Below are 19,087 nucleotides of genomic sequence, written 5' to 3' on the forward strand. Positions count from 1 at the left end.
TCTCATTTCCACGATGCTGGGAGTGGGTGTTGCAGTCTGGCAGTGTTTTTTATGGAGCCTCTTAATCTGATTATGGGAAGAAGGGTCAATTTGGGCACAAATGGGGAAGTTGACAAAATCCAGGAAAGAAGCTCAGCCCTTGCAAATGGCATCTAGATCTTCCTTAGCAAAGGCCTGCCAGGAGCCCACGGGAACTGTGTTTTTTGCCAATTTAAGAAATAGTTGCACCTTAGTGCGAAGTATCAGCTCTGCTTTTGTTATTAATAAGTCTAGACTTAAGGTTCTGAAAGTTTTGCGTGAAGTGCCACACAGCTGCTGGGGTGAAGGAGAACAGCCTCCTGGGTCAAAGACATTAACTGCAAATAAACAAGCTACTCTTGCTAAGTCTGTATCACAATATTTGTGTGTGGAGGGAGGTAGAAGGAAGATATGTTGCAAAGCCCTCACAATTCAGATAATAATGAGCTAAATCTTTGGACTGGAAAATGATAGTGGAAGGTCTGGAAAAGCAAAGGTGAGATTGCAGGTTACAGCAGACTACAGTGAGTTCAGTAATTGTCACCAGGTGTGTGTGTACGTGCGGTAACGCCTTCCTCTGTCATGGCAGTAGGACAGCCTGAGTCACTGCCCCCTTCCTTTGCCAGAAAATAAGCCGATGCAGGGCACGGGGAGCACCAACCATCTTGCCCTCAATTTACCTACCCGTGTCTTTTACAGCCTCAAAGATGCCAGCTGTTACAAGGAGGGTGATCTCGTAGCAAAATAACGGTATCCTTCCTGAATCTCCCCTTGGTGATGTGGCTATTTTGTAGTTTCTGAAAAGGTCAAGCAGCATCATGAATGCACACCATACATCTGTGAAAGCGTGTAATTCCTCAGTGAAGGTGCAGCACTTTAGTTTGTGGAAAAGGGCATCTTCCTCTGAACGCAAAACTTGGGCATTCCCTAAAACTGAAGGACAGGACAATATGTTGGTGTATTGTCTCCACCCAGTTCATCATGGAGATTAGACCTTTTTATTTGAGTTGTTCGAAGTAGTGATGTCTGAGGGAAGTAAATTGAGTCAGAAATGGTGTGCTTTAAAAAAAAAAAAAAAGAGAGAGAGAAAGAAGGAAAAGGAGATTCTTCAACTCTTCAACACTTAAAACTGTAGACTTTTTATATGATTGCTTTCAGCCTAGCCTGAGACTACATAACTCTTTGGACTTTGTAGGAGATTAAATCCAGTCGTGGGTTCTTCAGGTAAGGTTATTGCTCTGCTCTCAGGCTGTCCCCTGAGCCATCTCTGTCTATTTCTAATTAAGGACTGAAGGAAGCAGTTTCTTCTGATGTCAGGAGTAACATGAAGAAAGCTATGAGCGTTTCTGTCAGTACTGTGGGAAGGCTGGTGCCGCAGCTCTCCCATCATGCACCAGCACGCCCGGGCTCTCCTCTTCAGGATGGTCTCATGGGGAGCCACGCTCACCTAGTGCCCAGCCAAAGAGCGGGCAGCAGCCAACGTGATTTTCCAAAAGTCATCACAACAGATCAATATTTGTTAAGCATACCTAGTCTGAGAAGTTTTGCGATCCATTGTTATTCTGATCTGTAAAATATCCTGAGAGCAGAATTATTCAAAGCATCCTAGAAGAAGCAAAGAAGGTAGAGCTGCTGTGAATGTCTGGTGGTGATGGTGTGCTGAAGGTGCTTGGACCTTGAGATACTGGTATTTGGACATAATTAATGTCCAGTATGTCTCTTGGCAGATCTTAAGGTTGAGGTAAAGTGTGTTTTTAAAGCAGTGTGCTAAATTTGAGATAGTGTAATATTTCTAACACAACCTTTATTCATATATAACCTTCAAGTGTTTGACTTGTTACTCATGCTTCAGTTATTGTCCTGTAAGCATGAATTTGATACAGATGCAACATTTTAAAAATAACAATATACCACTTAAAAACTATTGTCCTGGGTTTTAGCTGGGACAGAGCTGGGTTTCTTTTTGGTAGCTTGAATAGCACTGTGTTTTGCTTTCAGCCTGGGATTTGTTATGAGAAGAACGTTGATAACATACTAATGTTTTCAAGTGTTGCTGTAAGTTGAACGACTTAAGTGTTTTGCTAGTCTACAAGAGCAAGGTCTTGGGGGGGTGAGGAATATTAAATGTAATAAGTCAGCCTGCCAATTGGATATTCCAGTGGAATATTCCATATCATATAATGTCATCTTCAATATATTAATGAGAGTCTCTCTTTTGTGGCGGTTCTCTCGCTCTTCTGGGAATGCATTTTTGGTTTCAGGGTTGTCGATTCTCCGTGATTGTTATCCGAGAACGGGCTGGGCTTGGTCGGTGAGTGGTGAGCAATTGCACTGTGCATCACTCATTTTCATATTTCATTTTTCTATTATTATAATTATTATTTAAATTTAACTATTATTTTAAGTTTAATTTTATTTCAGTTATTGAATTGCTCTTATCTCAACCTGTGAATCTCCTTATCCTTACACATCCAATCCTCTCCCCTGTCCCCTGGAGGGAGAGGAGAGCAAGCGAGCAGTTTTGTTTGGCTGCTAGCCAAGTGAAACCACCACAACTATTTACATTCATCCTTTTGGAGTTTGACCTGTATGAAACAAATGACACTGACTTTTGAGAGATGAATGGCTGCATCTTCTTTGGTTTCCAAGTCTTCCAAAACTACTTCAGCATTTTGGTCCATACTAGCAAAACTCTTCATCATTAAAATGATGTGTAAGCGTGCATGTAATGCACATATATATATATATATATACACACATATACATATATATATATATACATACACCACCCACATATGCACGACTGCCTCAATGAGGAAAAAATCTTGAGATTTTTTATGAACTTGATCTTTGTGGCCTAGCTATGGAAAAGAAGCACTGTAAACAATTAAAAAGGTATATGTACATTTGGGATTGTTTTAAATGACAAGTTTTTTAAAAAGAAAGAAGAAAGAAAACTATTAAAAAGAATCATTTTCCATTAACTGAAGTGTTTGCAATAAAGACAATTATAGCAGTTGGCAATATTCTCCTCAAACTAAAATAAATAAATACATTTGGTCACATACGTTCAAGGAAATGTGATTGTTGCAATGTTCATGCAAATAAGGAGCAGCCTCACAAATGCTAGAGATTTTGCCATCTGGTATTACCAAAGCAATACAACCCTCAACTTGTAACTCTTCCTAACTTACTGCTTATAGATGGCATATTAGACATTGTCACACAGTTTTGTCATTTGCATAATCATTCTGAATTATTGCAGGCTGCGCATTGCATTGCCAACAGTGAACTTCTCATCTGAGAACGGGGTTCAGAGATCTGACAACTTACATGTCTTTGTCAAATATGTCTCAATCAAATAAAGGGATATTATATGTCTCCATCTAATAAGGGGATAAAAATGCCTTTCCACTTTAAGAAAATCACACTGGTGCATTTTTAAATTTGTATGAGGCGTAGTGAAGAATATTGCATTTGTTTACTTCCTGGAAACTGGGTAGAGATCAGTATTATAATTAATCTCAGGGGAGCTGCCCATCTCTATTTGCTGAAGTCCAAACACAAAGCATCTCAAAGAGTCAAGAGGTTCTGGATGGGGAAACGTGGCTGAGGATGATGCAGATCCCTGCAACTTCAGGAAAACCTGATTCAACAACTGCTATTTAGGGTGGCAGAAGGTCTACTTTAGACACATAAGTTGTTAGAAAGTCTTTTACCCTGACTTAACTGGTGGGAGTACACTCAGATGGCATGATGTAGTAACTGAGGACCATTGCTCACACAGCAGTAAATGACAACTGCTCTGCCTCTGGCCTTGGCGGATGATGTCCACTCACAGGGACCCCACGGAGAGACCTTCGCTACCCCCTTCTTCATGGAGGAAGGCATGTTCCATACCCAAAACTCTACCCCTATGATTGCCTCCTCATGATGCTGCTTTTCAAAGAGAGGGTGTTGATGTGAATAAGATGCATTGCTCATGAAAAATATGGGATAAACAAAAAAAAACCCCATCGACCACCTGTAACAGGAATAAACAGACTGGTGGCTGGAAGCTGTCTCCAACCTGCTGTACTGAAACCCTGTGTTTCATAATAAACCCCCATGTTTGAGAGCCCTGCTCAGAATTTGGCATCTGCCCTCAGATGCCCTCAGACCCATCAGAAGGGTACTCAGCAGTCCAGTTCAAGTTAGCAGCATTAACAAGTAAGCATGAGAGTTTGTGTCCATTTAGTGACTCCTAAGGCATTGTCTTTAAATACTAATAGTGCCTAACATATCCTACGTATTCTCAGCTCTCTCAAGTCTTGAATTAGAATCAGATAGCTGTTGGCCTTTTTACTGCCTTGCCTGAGGCGTGCTAGGTAACGTCACATGGGTAGCTGATGCAACATATGTTTTGCTAACTGGGAAGCTGGTTAGCAAGACAACCCTTTTCTTATTAACACATGGTGCACTTACATGACATTAATATATATTTCTACTTTACAGATTTACGGTGCCAGAAGAAAGGCATTAGCTGAGCTAAGCAAAACAGGCAATCAGCGTACTCGTCACATTGTCCTGAAATAACACATAAACCTTATTAGACACATTGGTTTCCTTTGTGAGGAGAATAAAATGTAACAGACTGACATGTGCAAACCTGTGTTGTTCTGTGGAAATTCAGGAAAAGGATTCTCTGGTTTATGTTGTCATGCATTAAACTAGAATTCTGGGAAAAAAAAAAAAAGTTAATTTTTATTCTGGATGGCTGTATTGGAGCCAGACTAGTTAATTTCTAAAAATTAATACTGTTTTGTAATGTAGTGATTTTATCCTCTCTCCAGCCATACATAGACTATCGTGCCAGTATTCATTTATTCATGCTCTGAAGTTGTGATAGTGTCAAATCCATCAGAAAGAGGAATTGTTTCAGTAGTAGTTTCATGACTTGGCTGATTAACAGAGATCAGAAGAAGCAGCCTAACTGTGGAAACCACTACAGCATGTAGTTTTAACAGCTCTTTAGGGAGCTAGTTAATGAAAGAATCACTACAGAAACACATCCATGTGAAAAAAGGAGCATTCTCATACAACACTCAGAGGATATGTCATAAGTGGAAATATGTTCACAATTTCTATTTACTCATAGATGTAATTACCATCTGCCTTAAGAGTACTTTCAGTCTTTGTCAAAGTTGCTTAGATATTTCCTTCGTCACATTTCAAGCAGAGAAGTTCTGCACAGACTAGATCCTGCCCTGTGATTTCTTTTTTATTCTTCTGTAAGAATTTAATTATCTGTTCTCTGTGTGAAGAAAGCACCAGCATTCCCAGAGACCTGAGCCTCCTCGGCTTGCTTGGACTGGTGTTCATCTGATTCATTGTCTTGCTTATTTTTTGCCATCTGTCTGCAAACCAGAGTTCTTCACTTTTAAATTCACGCTGGTTTATATGTTGCCTGCTAATTTTTAACTGTTAAAAAGCTATTCCTCTTTTTTTGCTGCAGTGTCTACGAGCCGGATAGAAACGTGCTGCGAAGGAAAGAATGGGAAAGGAGAAATCAGGAGGCCCAGCAGGAAGATGGTGCGTTTAACACGAGTTACTCCCTCTTCAGTGAACCGTACAAGGTAGATGCTTCCCAGCTGGGTGGCTATTTATTTATTTATTTATTTATTCCACAGTACAAAAATGCAACCTGCAGAAGGCATTGTCCAGGTTTCAGCACCCTCCCGTGAGTACTAGCCTCACAAAATTCACAGAGAACATTTACGGTTCATTGAGAATTGGATTTAGATACACACACACACACACATATATATATATATACGCACACATACATGTATGTATAAGCTTCTTATGATGTTCATCAGCACACAAGAATGAAATAAATCAGAAATATCCTAACAATATTTGAGATGGAATTAAAACTAGAGGTGAAGGTGACGGTGCCCTTTTTTTGCAACACTTAGAAGAAAACAATTGTGTTAGAATTGTGTGTGAGTCAAACAATACAGTGAACATTGTGCTCTGGCCCAGGTTAATGCAATGAAATATCTTAGTGTTTGACTTTTTTTTTTTCTATAAGCATTACCAACAAAATTTGTCTTCTAGACATGTTTTACCCTCACCAAAGGCAGAAATAACTTCTCAGTCCCAACTCGTTGTTTTATCCCTCATGATAACAGTAGTGTGTTGAGGCACAACTGTCTGTTCCCACCCCCTGTTAAAAGGGTCATACAGGATCTTCTACACTTAACTGCTGCCTCCAGCAGCCTGCAAACCAAGCCCTTGTGAACAGGACCAGAGAGCAGTATACCATGGGGGCTGCTCCTCTCTCCAAGCTAACCCAGTGACTTTGCCTGTGTGCATCAAAGCATCAACCTGTATCATCTACTGTGCCATTCTGTAATGCCCTAGTTACTGCTACAACCACCACATTGTGAAGCCTTTCCCTTCATGTGGCATCACTTGTCCTTGATGCTTTGGGTGCTTTAGTGCCTCTTTCTGGGAGTCCTGGCACTTGGCTTCTGCACCTGGCTTCCATGCTTCTGTGTTTCTGCCCATGCCCCAGGGTCAGCTTTTAGCTTGCTGTTCTTCCAGATTGTTGTTTGTTTCTAGTCCCTAATAAAAAAGAAAGATCTACCACTTGCAAACCATGTCCCTTGATAGAAGACAGCTCTGTTTGCCTTGAAGCTGACCTCCAGCTGCCCGAATTTCAAATTCATTACAAAGGCATTTAGAAACCATGGGAAATGTCTTGAACTCCTCCTCAAGGCTCTACTTTAAAAAGTCTGTTGTGAGACCAATCAAGGGCTAATCCATGGAAAAAAGCCTGAAAAGCTTAAGCCAGCTGTGTCTTGGCATTTAGTGAGGGCTCTTCTGCAATGGGGACTAATAATTTTCCATTTGGTAGGTCCAATCAAATAGATCTCTCACAAAAAGGGCCTGTCATTTTGATGGTTCCCTGATACCATTTTGTCTGTGGTACCTAAAGATGGTAATACTGAGGCTCAATTCACTTATGAAAATGGTACAGTTGGAATATTTTGCACACTTTGATTATTACCTGTGTGCCATTGTACTGACTGTCATGGCACAGACTTCGTGTATCATGGACACACCAGTAGTTTCTGAGTTATGATGTCCAAAGGCACCTCTATGCAACCACAGTATAATTCCATCAATTTTAACAGGAGTGGATGAAAAATCATTGTTGTCTCTAGAAGCAGAGAGGGTAGGAAAGACGGGGGTAGACTTTTAGGAGGGCCTGTAGCAACAGGACATGAACAGTGACAATAAAACAATGGTTTTAAACTAAAAGAGGCTAGATTTAGACTAGATGTAAGGAAGAAATTTTTACAGTGAGGGTGGTGAAACACTGGAACAGGCTGCCCAGAGAGGTGGTAGAAGCCCCATCTGTGGCAACATTCAAGGTCGAGCTGGACAGGGCTCTGAGCAATCTGGTCTAATGGAAGATGTCCCTGCTCACTGCAGGGGGGTTGGACCAGATGACCTTTAAAGGTCCCTTCCAACCCAAACCATTACACGGTTCTGTGATTCTGTCCTATGGGGAGATCAGAATAATGGCTGTATCCATGCTTCTTATCTTTAAACACCGTGTCCTTATTTTGGACAAGCGTGTAAAGAAGATGGTGCAGAAATACATCCTCCAGCTGGCTTTGGCAGGGAAACATGGAGAAAGGCAAAGCCCAAGCCAGCTGTATAACTCATCCACAGCTCATTTGGCATGGCAGTCACAGCTGCTTGGGAAGACCAGTCATGCTGACAGTGTTGGACACCAAAACTTCAGCAGTGGGGTACTATGAATGTCAGGTCTACACTGGCAATGGACCATTGCACTGTCTGAACTCATCCAAGCATTTGTGAACTTTCAGTGTGGGGGTACAGAGCTGTGGCTTGGGCATGTTGATCTTATTGTGGAGAGAGGCTGACTGCAAAAGAGGAAACCTTTCTGTGAAAGCAAAATTGAAACCCACTCTTACTGTCTTTAAAGATCATGTTCAAGTTTTAGGTGTTTCGAGAGGGGGAAGAAGTTACAGCAGACATTTACTGCAAGATCTGATTAAATTCAGTATTCCTCTGCACAGCTTGAGAAACATGAGCTAAAACCAAAGGATTTGCCATTCAGAAGACCATATCTGAAAATCAAAGGCAGACTGTAAATCTCTTAAATCTTATGTCCTCTCTCACCTTGACACATATCACTACTCCTGTAACATCAGATTTTCTGAAAAATCTTGACTCTTCGGGTTACCCCTTATCCTGTTCAAAGTATCCATAGCAACCCTTTATGAAGGATTAGAGGAAATCCAGTATATTTTACGTAAAATGCCTTTTACAGTGGGTAAAATGTAGGAGCTTCATTCTGGATATTTCCTGGACAGAATACCTTGCCTCCTTAACCATATCAGTATTTTTAGTGAAGAAAAAAATTCTGATGGCTTTCCATGCAACTGTCAGGCTTATTTTTAGAAGTGTTGGATCTTGCAGTCTTCAAATGCATGGATACATCTTGCATTGCAGAAGAATATCAGAGCACTGTAAGTTAGAAATGTTTGCACAGAATGTTTTTCCTATGTACTCATTTAATGATCATGTTTTCCCTAAGTGAATGATTAAATAAGGACAGCAATATTTCAGAGCAAATAATAGGACAAGATGTTACATCTACAGCTCTTAACAAGTTACCTCAGGTCCCATCTTGTTCCCAAGAGGATGTAGGTGAACTCTTCTAGGTGAGCTGAGATCAACACAAAATCTTCTCACCTCAAGTTGTCCCCAGTGTATCCAGAAGGAATAAACAACACCAACCACTTGCCAGCATGTGCCATGGTACAGGCATTTGATCGGTTTGCTGCAATTATTCTTGTGGTTATCTGCAATCTCTCAATAAGAGGTGTCTTTGTGTGACCTTCACATCACATCCATACAGAAGACAGTCTGCAATTAAGCTTTTATTTACTTCCCATCTAGATAACAGCTATCAGAAAGAATGGACCTTCTGTTAGGGAAGTTGGACTTCCCAGGGGCAAAACTTGCACAAAAATTCTCTTACGTTCATGGACCTAAAGGCAGCTGGGTTGAGAGCTGCCCCACAAGCTGTCTGTGCTGTAGGAGACTTGTAGGTGTCAGGGGCTCCATTCCATTTGGTAGCCCTTGTCACCATGCTCCTGGCAGGGAAGAAAACTTCACACACAGCCTGGCTGATTCAGACTGGGCATGGGCCCAAGGGCAGATCTCCCTCCTTAGAGGGAAGCTGGAAATGCATCTCTCTCTACAAGGTATCTACACAAGATGGAGGATCCACTGGAAGCACAGAAGAGATCCACTGGGTAAAAGGAAAATTTTCTGTGCCTTCCAGAAAGTAAATCTGCTGGTCAAGGAAATGCCCAAGTGTAGAAGTCATTTCATTGAGACAGATGAGTGTATCTCCAACCTTCTTTTCTTTTCAGGCGTATGTGATGCTTCCCACTTGTGAAGTCTCATTAATAGTTTCCTCTTCTCTAAGACATCAATATGATTTCTGTGAAGCGAAAGAATGCCCTTTTTTTTAAGCCACTTGCTGTTTATGAATTAATGCTTCATATTTCTTTTCATATCAGGTTATTGTCCTTGTGACAACAACAGCTGCATTGGGCTGTAGTGGTTGAGCCGTCTTACTCTGATTTTGCAAAGCAGTGTTTTGAATGCAACACTTCTGAGTTTTTCCCTTCCCACTTCCCTTCAATATATATTACTGATATATATTCAACTCTGTTAGACAGTCTTGTAACAAATGAAAAAAGAAAGCTAGCTGTAATGTATTTTACATAGTTGCAAGGTAATGTCCTTGAAATTTGAGGGGACAAGTTTCAAGCAAGAGAGAACTGCTTCTACTGCCTGACTTAGGGTTACTTCCATTATACTCCTCTGAAAATTAGCATGTGGCAATCACTGCACTCATTTACTGGGCATTTTTGCTTGAACTCAGTTTTTTTAATAGGAAACCCTAAAAGAAAACTCTAAACTAGGGGCGTTTCCCTTACATTTTTGTTTGAGTGTCTCAATTTTATTTGAAGGCTTAAAACCAATACTGACATTGCTGCTACATCTTTTGTATTTTTTATATAACTTTCAGGGGGTTTTATCCACTCCCTCTACTCCCTTCTTTCTCCTTCTTTTTGTTTTCCTCTAAAACAGGGAGTCTTGAGATGAAAGCTTGTCCTTCTGAAGCCAATGGGAGTATTCCCCTCCAGAACCCATGTCTGGGAGAGAAAAGGGAGAATACCACTGGCTCATTACTGTCTTCCTCTGAAAACATAAAGCAAAGAACATCACACACCTGAATCCTGACAGGGTTCAGAAAAATCTCAGCTGCAAAAATGCTAATGACACACCCTTTTGCTTACAGTGGCTTTTAAAAGCAAGAGTTTGAAATCTTTTCCAATATGTTTTCATTTTCTTTGCTTGTTTTATTTCTTTGTGGAGCTTCTGCCTCTTCAGTCAGGAAGTAAATGGATGATTTTAAAGACAATAATTAATCTTAAAGGTGAGGGAGGGTGGCTGCATCCCTCCTGCTGCACACTGCAAGCACTGAGCATTTTGAAGAATTTGGGGGATTGTGTTCATTTTTATTTTTTTTTTCCCCCAAAGAGGAGAGTGCCCTGGAGCAAGCATCCTCCCAGAGTATTTTCAGAGAAGGAATGTAGTCAACTGTAGTTTTCCTGTTGTCCCACGAGCTGTCTTCAGGTCACCTCAGAGTATTTGTTTGGCTTAGACTGGTGAGTTCATTCAGTGCTTACACTGGATGTTGTGTGGCTTCCCAGCCGCAGTCTGAAAACTTAGCAGGCAGAGAAGGAAATTGGGAATGCAGTGTTTTTGTTCATGGCTGAAGGAGAGCTTGCACTGGGCTACAGGAAAAGTTTTATCATGGTCAGATTTAATCCAAACCATTCTGTGTAGTTGCAATAATAAATTTTCTAGTTTCCAGGTAATATACTTTAACTACAGCGTGATACCAGTGATAGATTTCTTTTTTTATATACTCTAAGGCCCTTTATAGCTTTTCCAGTTCAGGGTAGATTTAAGATGTTGACAAGTGTCTTCAGAGACAATAAGGATTTTCGATTTCATCGCTCAGCACCACTGCTGAATAAAGCAGTGCTACTTCAGTTAGGATTCTAGCAGAAGCATTCAGGGAATTTTGGGGTTGTTTTTTTCTTACATTGACTGTTGCAGAACACTCAATTTTTGTTTTGCAGACTAACAAGGGGGATGAGCTCTCAAACCGCATTCAGAATATGCTGGGCAACTATGATGAAATGAAAGACTTGTTAACTGACCGATCAAACCAGAGCCACCTTGTTGGGGTTCCAAAACCTGAGGTTCCTCAGACATCTCTCCCCAAGACCGATGAGCATCTTATTGCAGACTCGAGACCTCCACCTCCTCCTCCCATTTCCAGCACTACTTCTTCCACACCAGCAGCCCTACCTGCCCAGCAGGGCAAAAGCGCCACGATGGGTTGGCAGAAGGCCGGACACAATGCCACTTTGGATGGCCAGCAGAGAGCAAGCAAGCACGGGCACCGGTCGCTGGAGTCACACAAGGGTGACTTCAAACTGGCGAACCAAAAATCCAGTCTGGAGAAACTAAAACGCTATGCATCGAGTCCCACCTCTTCTTCCTCCAACACTGCCCAGCAAAGCTCACTGAGGGCCACGCTAGGAGACAACGTCAACAGAGTGCAGCAGCCAGCAAAGCTCAATTGTAGTTCGGAAGGAGGAGCTCAAGCGCAAGAGAGGCCAGCAAAGCACGGTGGTGGGCACTGCGTCCAAAACTTCCCACCCTCTCTTGCTTCGAAGCCCAGTCTGGTTCAGCAAAAACCAACAGCTTATGTCAGGCCAATGGATGGTCAAGACCAGGCTCCTGATGAGTCTCCAAAGCTGAAGTTAGCAGCAGAGACGACCAAGTCATATAGGGGAGTGCCTTCTAACAAGCCTGATCCAGCCAGGACCAAGTCAAAGATAGCCAAGTTCAGCATTCCTAAGCAAGCAGAGGTAAGTGATTTTTATGCTTTTTATGACATCCCCCCTTGGATGGATGGGTGGATGATGCTGTAGAACTGCAAATTGCATCTGTCTCTTTGCACATTTTTAACATAATAATTTGCATGTTTATTTTTTTTTTAACGCTAACATAGTATATTGCAAATAGCAACCTCACAGTAATGTAAAGTTGTCTCAACAGTTAAATGCTCACTGTCTTCAGGACCATAACACTTCCTACAATGGCACATTTTCTAGTAGTATATGTTATTTCACTGGCTTTTTTCCTGACAGTCCGCATATAAAGTCTGGATTTATTTTTTTTTTTTTTTTTTTTTGGCTAGAAAAGTAATTTCACATATAAAGTCTGGATTTATTTTTTTTTAATTTTTTTTTTTTTGCGAGACAGGTGTATTACTTCTAACTGTTCATATTTTGTTGACTTCTTTCTTTTTAGCAATGATTAAATTAATTAAATTAAATTCTGTTTGTGATCAGAAGTAGTTCTGCCATCCTCAGTGATGTCGAAGTAATTTCACAATCTAAATAAATTAATTAAACAATATGAAATTTGTGGAATAGATGAGAATACAGCAAGGAGACTCTCCTTTTATTTCATAGTATCTGTTTCTGTTTCAAACCAATTTCTAAGAAGATTGAGGTTTGCTTCCTACAGAATCACCATCTGTAGAAAACCAGCCACAATACAAGTAGAAGTACAAGTCTGAAAAAGCTTCTAGACAACATTTCTGTTATCTGCAGTAGATATGAAAGATTTCTGCTTGGACTTATTTTATGTTCATTTATTTCACATTCCGTTTATGCCAGTAGGACACCTTGCTTTTTCACTTACACAGTCTGTGACTTTCTATTTGATCTTTTTGGATGGGGAGGAAATGGTTGGTTTTTGCAGAATAAAGGGTGATATTTTTTTTTCAGGGGTGTTTTGAGAGGCCTGTGTGCCAATACAAAGGTGGTCACATTATCTTTTTGTGCAGATTGGTAGAACTCCCATGACTTAAGCAATTTATAGTATTTATAGGACTAAACAACTCTTTTTGACTGAATAACTATGACTTTCTCAGAGCAGAGACAGTGATTGTTTACTCTTATTTGACAGCTGTGGTGTATCTTCAGATGTTTTTAGTCTTAACATTTTTATTTCTGGCATTGTTAAAGGAGAGGAAAAATCTAATTTTTAGTGGAGTTCTCTGGCCTCTTAATGCCTGTTTTTCAGAAATGGAATTGACTGTTGTATTCCCCCTTCGGTTCAGTTTGGGAAAGAAATCTCTCTGGAAGCAATTACTCCTCTCGGCTCTTTTAGGCATTATACCCATGTGGTTTTTCTCTAAGTTAAAGTTCCATCAGTTCCAAACAACACGTAGGTGATATGTTGTTTCTGAAAAAGGGTTGTTTTAGACTCTTAAGCCAGATTTTATAAGCAAATTTAGCATTCACAAACTGCTATAATTGTTCAGATAGATCAGGTAATGGCAGATACTAATTTCCATTTAGCTATTATTACCTCTTTCAGACTTGTGCTTCTATCTGCAAGTAGGAAGTATTGCTAGAATTAAAGATGCCTGTGGCAGTTGTCTGAATATTTCAAATTTTCTCCCTTTACATGTATGCAATACTCTAAGGACTAGTTTGGAAAGGAGTTTTGATAGTCAATCATTTGTTTGTCTGAAATTCAGGATTTACCATTTGCATTCCAAATTCGCCTACCTCAGGAAATAAAGATTTCATTTGTTGTACATAATCCATGCTGATGCATAAGGATAATTTTTTACTTCAGTTTCTAAACCTGTGGACGTATTTGAGATTGCTTTAAACTAACTTGCTTAGATACAGATAGCAATGTAGGCTATGGTAGGAGAGAGTGGACTGCAGGGGGGCTATTGAAGTGTTCATCAACTTCTCGCAAATTTTATTGGATGCAGTACTAATGAAACAACATTTGTGATAACATAATACAAACATTTAACTGAAATTGAAGGAGGTGGACAAAAAAATATTTTCTGGTAGGTTAAAAAAGAGCTAAGCGATTCTAAAAATAATGGGCAACTTACTCAGAAGAAAAATATTAAGTGCTATAGGTGTTGGGGTTTGAAACGAGCTAATGAAAGACAATGTTTAGATCTCATATTGGAGAGCTGAGAGGCCTGGTGATAAAAGTGCCCAGCTTTTTTTCCTTTACCCTGACATTTCCTTTGTTCTAACATTTTCCATCCCAAGTGACACAAGATGAAATTGGTAACCCACTGGTATTGCTACAGGGAGAAATATTGACCAAGACTGAAAGTGTTTTCAGTCAGTGTTGCCTAATCCACCCTCCCTTTAGTTTTCAATCATATTTCTTTTTATTTCAAAATGTTTTTCCATTCTTGTTATTTGCATCATGCATCTCCTAGTACAGTTTTGTAAGAATTTCCATGCATTTTTTAAATTTCTGCTTTCAAACTCATAAAACTTCTCCTTTGCATCAAATGTTCACTGTCCTCTATTAGGGACAGGAGTTTTAAGCTGCTCTGAGCAAAGAAGCTGTCATGGTCCTGTGAACATTGCAGGCAAAATGAGGCCTCCCTTGTCAGGGTGGTGCTAAAGGTGATGGCCAGGAAAGACTTTGTATCCCTAGTGGCCCTGGGAAGAGTAGAGATGCCATAGAGGATGATTGTGAGGGAAAGCAGGCTGACAAGTAGGCTGCAACAGTGTCAGGGAAGCTATATGGAAACAGAAAGGAGAGTGGAAGAAAGCTGCCTAAGAGCAACCAGGAGAATATGGGAAGCAGGAGAGAGGAAGAGAGCTTAGGGATAGGATATCTGGAGTGCAGGTGTGGAACGAAGCTTTATAAAAGGTGTGTAAAATAAAAGGTGTGTGTGGCTGAGATGGGCCAGATAGGGCAGTTCATGTGCTCTGGGGGTTAGTGTAGGCAGCACTGTGAGGTGTTGCTGGCTTGTCGTCAGCATGTTGTCCACCAAGACCCCCAGGTCCTTCGCTGAATAGCTCATGTCCAGCCAGTTAGCCCCCTGCCTGTATTGGTGCTGGGATTATTCCTACCTCTATTCAGGAGTTTACATTTCCCCTTGTTGAACCTCTTGAGGTTCCTGTTTGCCCATTTCTCCAGCCTGTTGAGGTTCCTCTGGATGGCAGCACGACCCTCTGGTGCGTCAGCCCCACTCCTCCCAGTTTTGTATAATCTCCAGACTTGCTGGAGGTGCATCTGCCCCATCATCCAGATCATTAATAAAGATGTTAAACAGTATTGACACCAGTATTGCCTGTGGGGTTACACCACTAGTGACTGACTTCCAGCAGGACTTTATGCCACTGATCACCACCCTCTGGACCATTTTTACAGACTTTGCTTTCTGTCTGCAGGCCTAATTTTGTCATTACACATTTTTTTTCTACTTTCAGCTCTTAAAATGGGTTCATAGTGATACCATGGTCCAAAGCCTATACTTTTCAGCTTGGCCTAGACAAGTTCTACAGCTGCTTAACTGAACTGGAAACTGAACTGCAGGAGGCTGTAAGGGAAAAAGATGCCAATAGGGGAAGCAAAATGTGAGTGCAGGGTGTAGGTGTGAGATAAAACATGAGACGCGAGGGAGGAAAAATTGGAGGACAGAGGGCAGGGGAGAAAAGTGAAGGGTGAGAAATGACCCATTTCCCCAGCTCCTGTAGAGTTGGGGCGTGTGAAGTGATGAGTGCTTCCGTGTGATGTTTCAGTTTTATTTTGAACATTGCGCATCTATAGACAACTTCAAGTTCCATAGCAAAGAACAGGAAACAAGAATATATTGTTATATATCTCCTGATTTGAAAGTTCACTTACTAATGCATTCAAGTTGAGTCCTCTGTTTCCATGCACTTGCATTTAGCTTACAGTACTTTTCAGGTATCTATCTATCTATCTAATACCTATGCACTTTCATTTGTGTTTACGAGTTTAGAGGAACCATCAGTGGAAAAATAAACACGTAAAGAAACAAAGTTAAGCCTCCCTGTAAGAAATGAAGAATAAGAAGCAATGTCACACAAAGTGTCTTTAGCAGGATACAAAATCCTCTTCTGTACATCCCTTGAAGTTTTCAGAGAAACAGGGCACAAAGTTGGCAGAATTACAATTATTATTCACTGGAAATAAAATCACTTGAATACAAATTATAGACCATTACTTTTCAATACATGAAAAAGGTTGATTTTTAATGTAGTTCAATACCTCATTTAATATTTTTAATCAGTTTTATAAAGCCTTCAATATCTTGACACAGACTGAAGCTTGTAATTTTTTTTAATGAGAATAACTTGGATAGACCTGTGTGTAGAAAGGTAGTAGTTACTCATTTGGGAATTTAATCTTTAGGAGCCAGGTTCATCAGTGTTAATTAGAATCCATACCCAACCTCCCAGTCCTTCCAAAACTATCATACTGCTCTGTAGAAATGATAGCTCATCATCTCAAGTACTGCTATTTCACATTTTGAACTACTTAGAAATGATATTGCTCTAGGTAAAAACCCACTGTATTGGATAGAAGGGAAAAGAAATGTGATACCAGGGTACAGAGGAGAGGAGGCAGGAAAATCAAGTGCCTCTCTTTTCTAAAATTTTGTTGAGTGAGGCAATGAGAAAAACCTAAGATGGGAAATCATGTTCTTTATATCTGAGTTCTGATTTTGAATTTCATCTTATGGGCTGCATGCTGCTTTTTATTACATTGAAGAAACATTATCTGTTGTCCTTTGCTTACTTCTCTAAGGGTTATGGAGCAAGAAAATCGAGGTTGTATTCAAGAATGACTAGCAGGCTCATGGTGAAAAAGGTAGATTTGGTTCTGTTAAATTTGGGAGCACATTTATGTGAAATGTAGATAAGGTCATCATGAGGACATGTTCTTATTCCACTTCATGGAGTGCTTGCACAACTTCTTCTGCAGCAGAAGTAATGCACAATAGATTAAATGTTGATTTTTTTTTTTTTTTTTATTTTTGCCCTGATCTTACTCAGGCAAATTCCTATTTGCTTGGATAAGATACTCTCTGCAGTCATTCTCATTCGAGTGGCTATATATAGCTATCAGCATCTGGCACACGCGCTAGCAAGTGTTCTTTAAATCTGCAATCTTTTTTTTTTTTGCCTATCAGTTCTGTCCTTGTATATTAATGGAAAGCAAAAAACCCCACATCTCTTTCCTCCCCTTCTTGCCTCCCTCTGAAAAAACCCTCCCAAATATGGACTTAATGTCAGTAAGTTGTTCAAAACAAGAATCTTTTAGGGAGAGCTTTGGTGCATAGCATGTGTAATAAGTAGTTCCATTCCAGTTTCAAATTTAAGGTGGAAGTTCATGTGTGAAAAAACAAGTGCAGCTACATCTAATTTGACAACAGAAGCTCCAATGTAGGCTAAATTGTGAAGACGGTCATGGTCATTGCATGCTTCCCCTGGAAATACCACATACCTGGATCTACAGGGAAGTAGAGGGGAGACAGTGTCTCACGAGGAATGAAAAGGGTTTAGAGGAGATCTGGGTAAGTACTTTTCATCAGGCACACAACACCACCTTCCCCTTGCTGCAAGGGAATCTGTTGAACTGTTGCAGGACTAGGAGTTGAATCCAGGTTTTTCTTCTCTGCTTCCCAGGGTGTTCAGTTCTGACCCAGAGAGGCAGAAATGAGAATAGAAGAGTGGTTGAAGATGCTTTTAGATAAAAACAGAGGGAGAGGTTGAATGCATTAGCAAAAAGGTCCAGGCTTCTTCCGGCAGTGTTCTAGGATGTGCCCAAAAAGGCTGGAGACATGAGCGCAGAATTAAGTGTGTTGATACTCCTCTACCATTTATCAACTTTATTGAAGAATTGCAGTGCTTGAGAAGCCAGTTAGCAATCACAGCACTTGAGTACTGTAAGTATGAGCCAGTTGTAGATGTTTTCTTTCCCAGATGTTCATGGGAATGAGTTAGCAAGCTGCATTTACAAGAAGACACAGCTCAATTCATCCCTGTAATGGTACTGCTGACCTTCCTCACAAATAAAGGATGTTTTCCCACGTTAAACAGGAAGAACTGGACAACAAGAGCAGTGTGGTGCAAAGATCCCTGCTAGTCGTGGGTTATTCAGGACCTTAGAATGTGTCTGTGGGAGGGCTGTGCATTACTGCCTGTTTTTATGTAGGAGAGTTCGACAGACTAGGACTGCGGATAAAGAATGTGTTAAATAGAGAGAGTGGTGTTTGAAATGCTCTTAGCAAACACAGTGGAGACCAAAATGTGCAAAGATGAATTTTTGGTATCGTTTTCAAATTGTGACACAAGCTTCTGCCTTTCTTGCATTCTGCAGTCGCCAAGGCACACAGTGACTGTGTGTGCGGGCAGTTTCATTGAACACAGTCAGCTTAATCTCTCTGGTTATTCTTGCATGGCAGCTCTTGCAGAAGGAAAATACTGTTTAGACACCTTTACTTGACTTTTAGAGCTCCCTAGTTTTACTGTTTCTACCCTCAGTGAAACAAGTTTCTTTTCCCTTTTGAATTAAATATGAAAATCTTTTTCTGGGAAAGCACTAGCTAAACTTACCTGTAAGTTTTTGAAAATAAATAATTTATTTACATAAAGCCTAAAGCTTTCTGTATGGACTGATTACTGTATGGTATGTACTATGCGTTTGTTGCTATGGTGAATCACTTGTTGTTCCTCATTGTTTTTCACTGGTAGGATGACTATAATCAGAGAAAAATCTCTTGAAACTGGATGTAAACACATGATTGTCAAGGGAATTCCTCAGTGGATGCACCTGCCTTTTTGCAAGTTTTCCCTGAGGTTGTTTTTTTCCAATTACTCAAAAAATATTTTGAGTGGTTCATTGGGGTCTCCAGTAAGTCACATCCTCCCTTTGGTAATTGGTCTTTCCATCTTTTAAAAAGTTGGAAAAGTAACCACTTTTGGGATAAGGAGAGCTCAATGTATGAATATGGTTCATTGCAAGAAAAGTAGATTCCTCTTGCTTCCGCCCCACCCCCCTCATCCCCCCTGCC

The 19,087-nt window shown here is 40.5% G+C and overlaps 1 protein-coding gene across 1 annotated transcript; it reads left to right on the plus strand.

Annotated features, from left to right (window-relative positions):
- Positions 1-2,261: 2,261 nt before the first annotated feature.
- On the plus strand, positions 2,262-13,819 carry LOC104531083 (AF4/FMR2 family member 3). The gene is made up of 4 exons (XM_010175865.2): positions 2,262-2,329; positions 5,513-5,633; positions 11,268-12,065; positions 13,210-13,819. The coding sequence occupies exons 1-4, from the start codon at positions 2,262-2,264 to the stop codon at positions 13,228-13,230; spliced, it is 1,008 nt and encodes a 335-aa protein (XP_010174167.2). The 3' UTR covers positions 13,231-13,819.
- The last annotated feature ends 5,268 nt before the right edge of the window (positions 13,820-19,087 follow it).

This window comes from Antrostomus carolinensis, unplaced genomic scaffold (assembly GCF_000700745.2).
Source record: "Antrostomus carolinensis isolate BGI_N321 unplaced genomic scaffold, ASM70074v2 scaffold20289, whole genome shotgun sequence".
Taxonomy (NCBI): domain Eukaryota; kingdom Metazoa; phylum Chordata; class Aves; order Caprimulgiformes; family Caprimulgidae; genus Antrostomus; species Antrostomus carolinensis.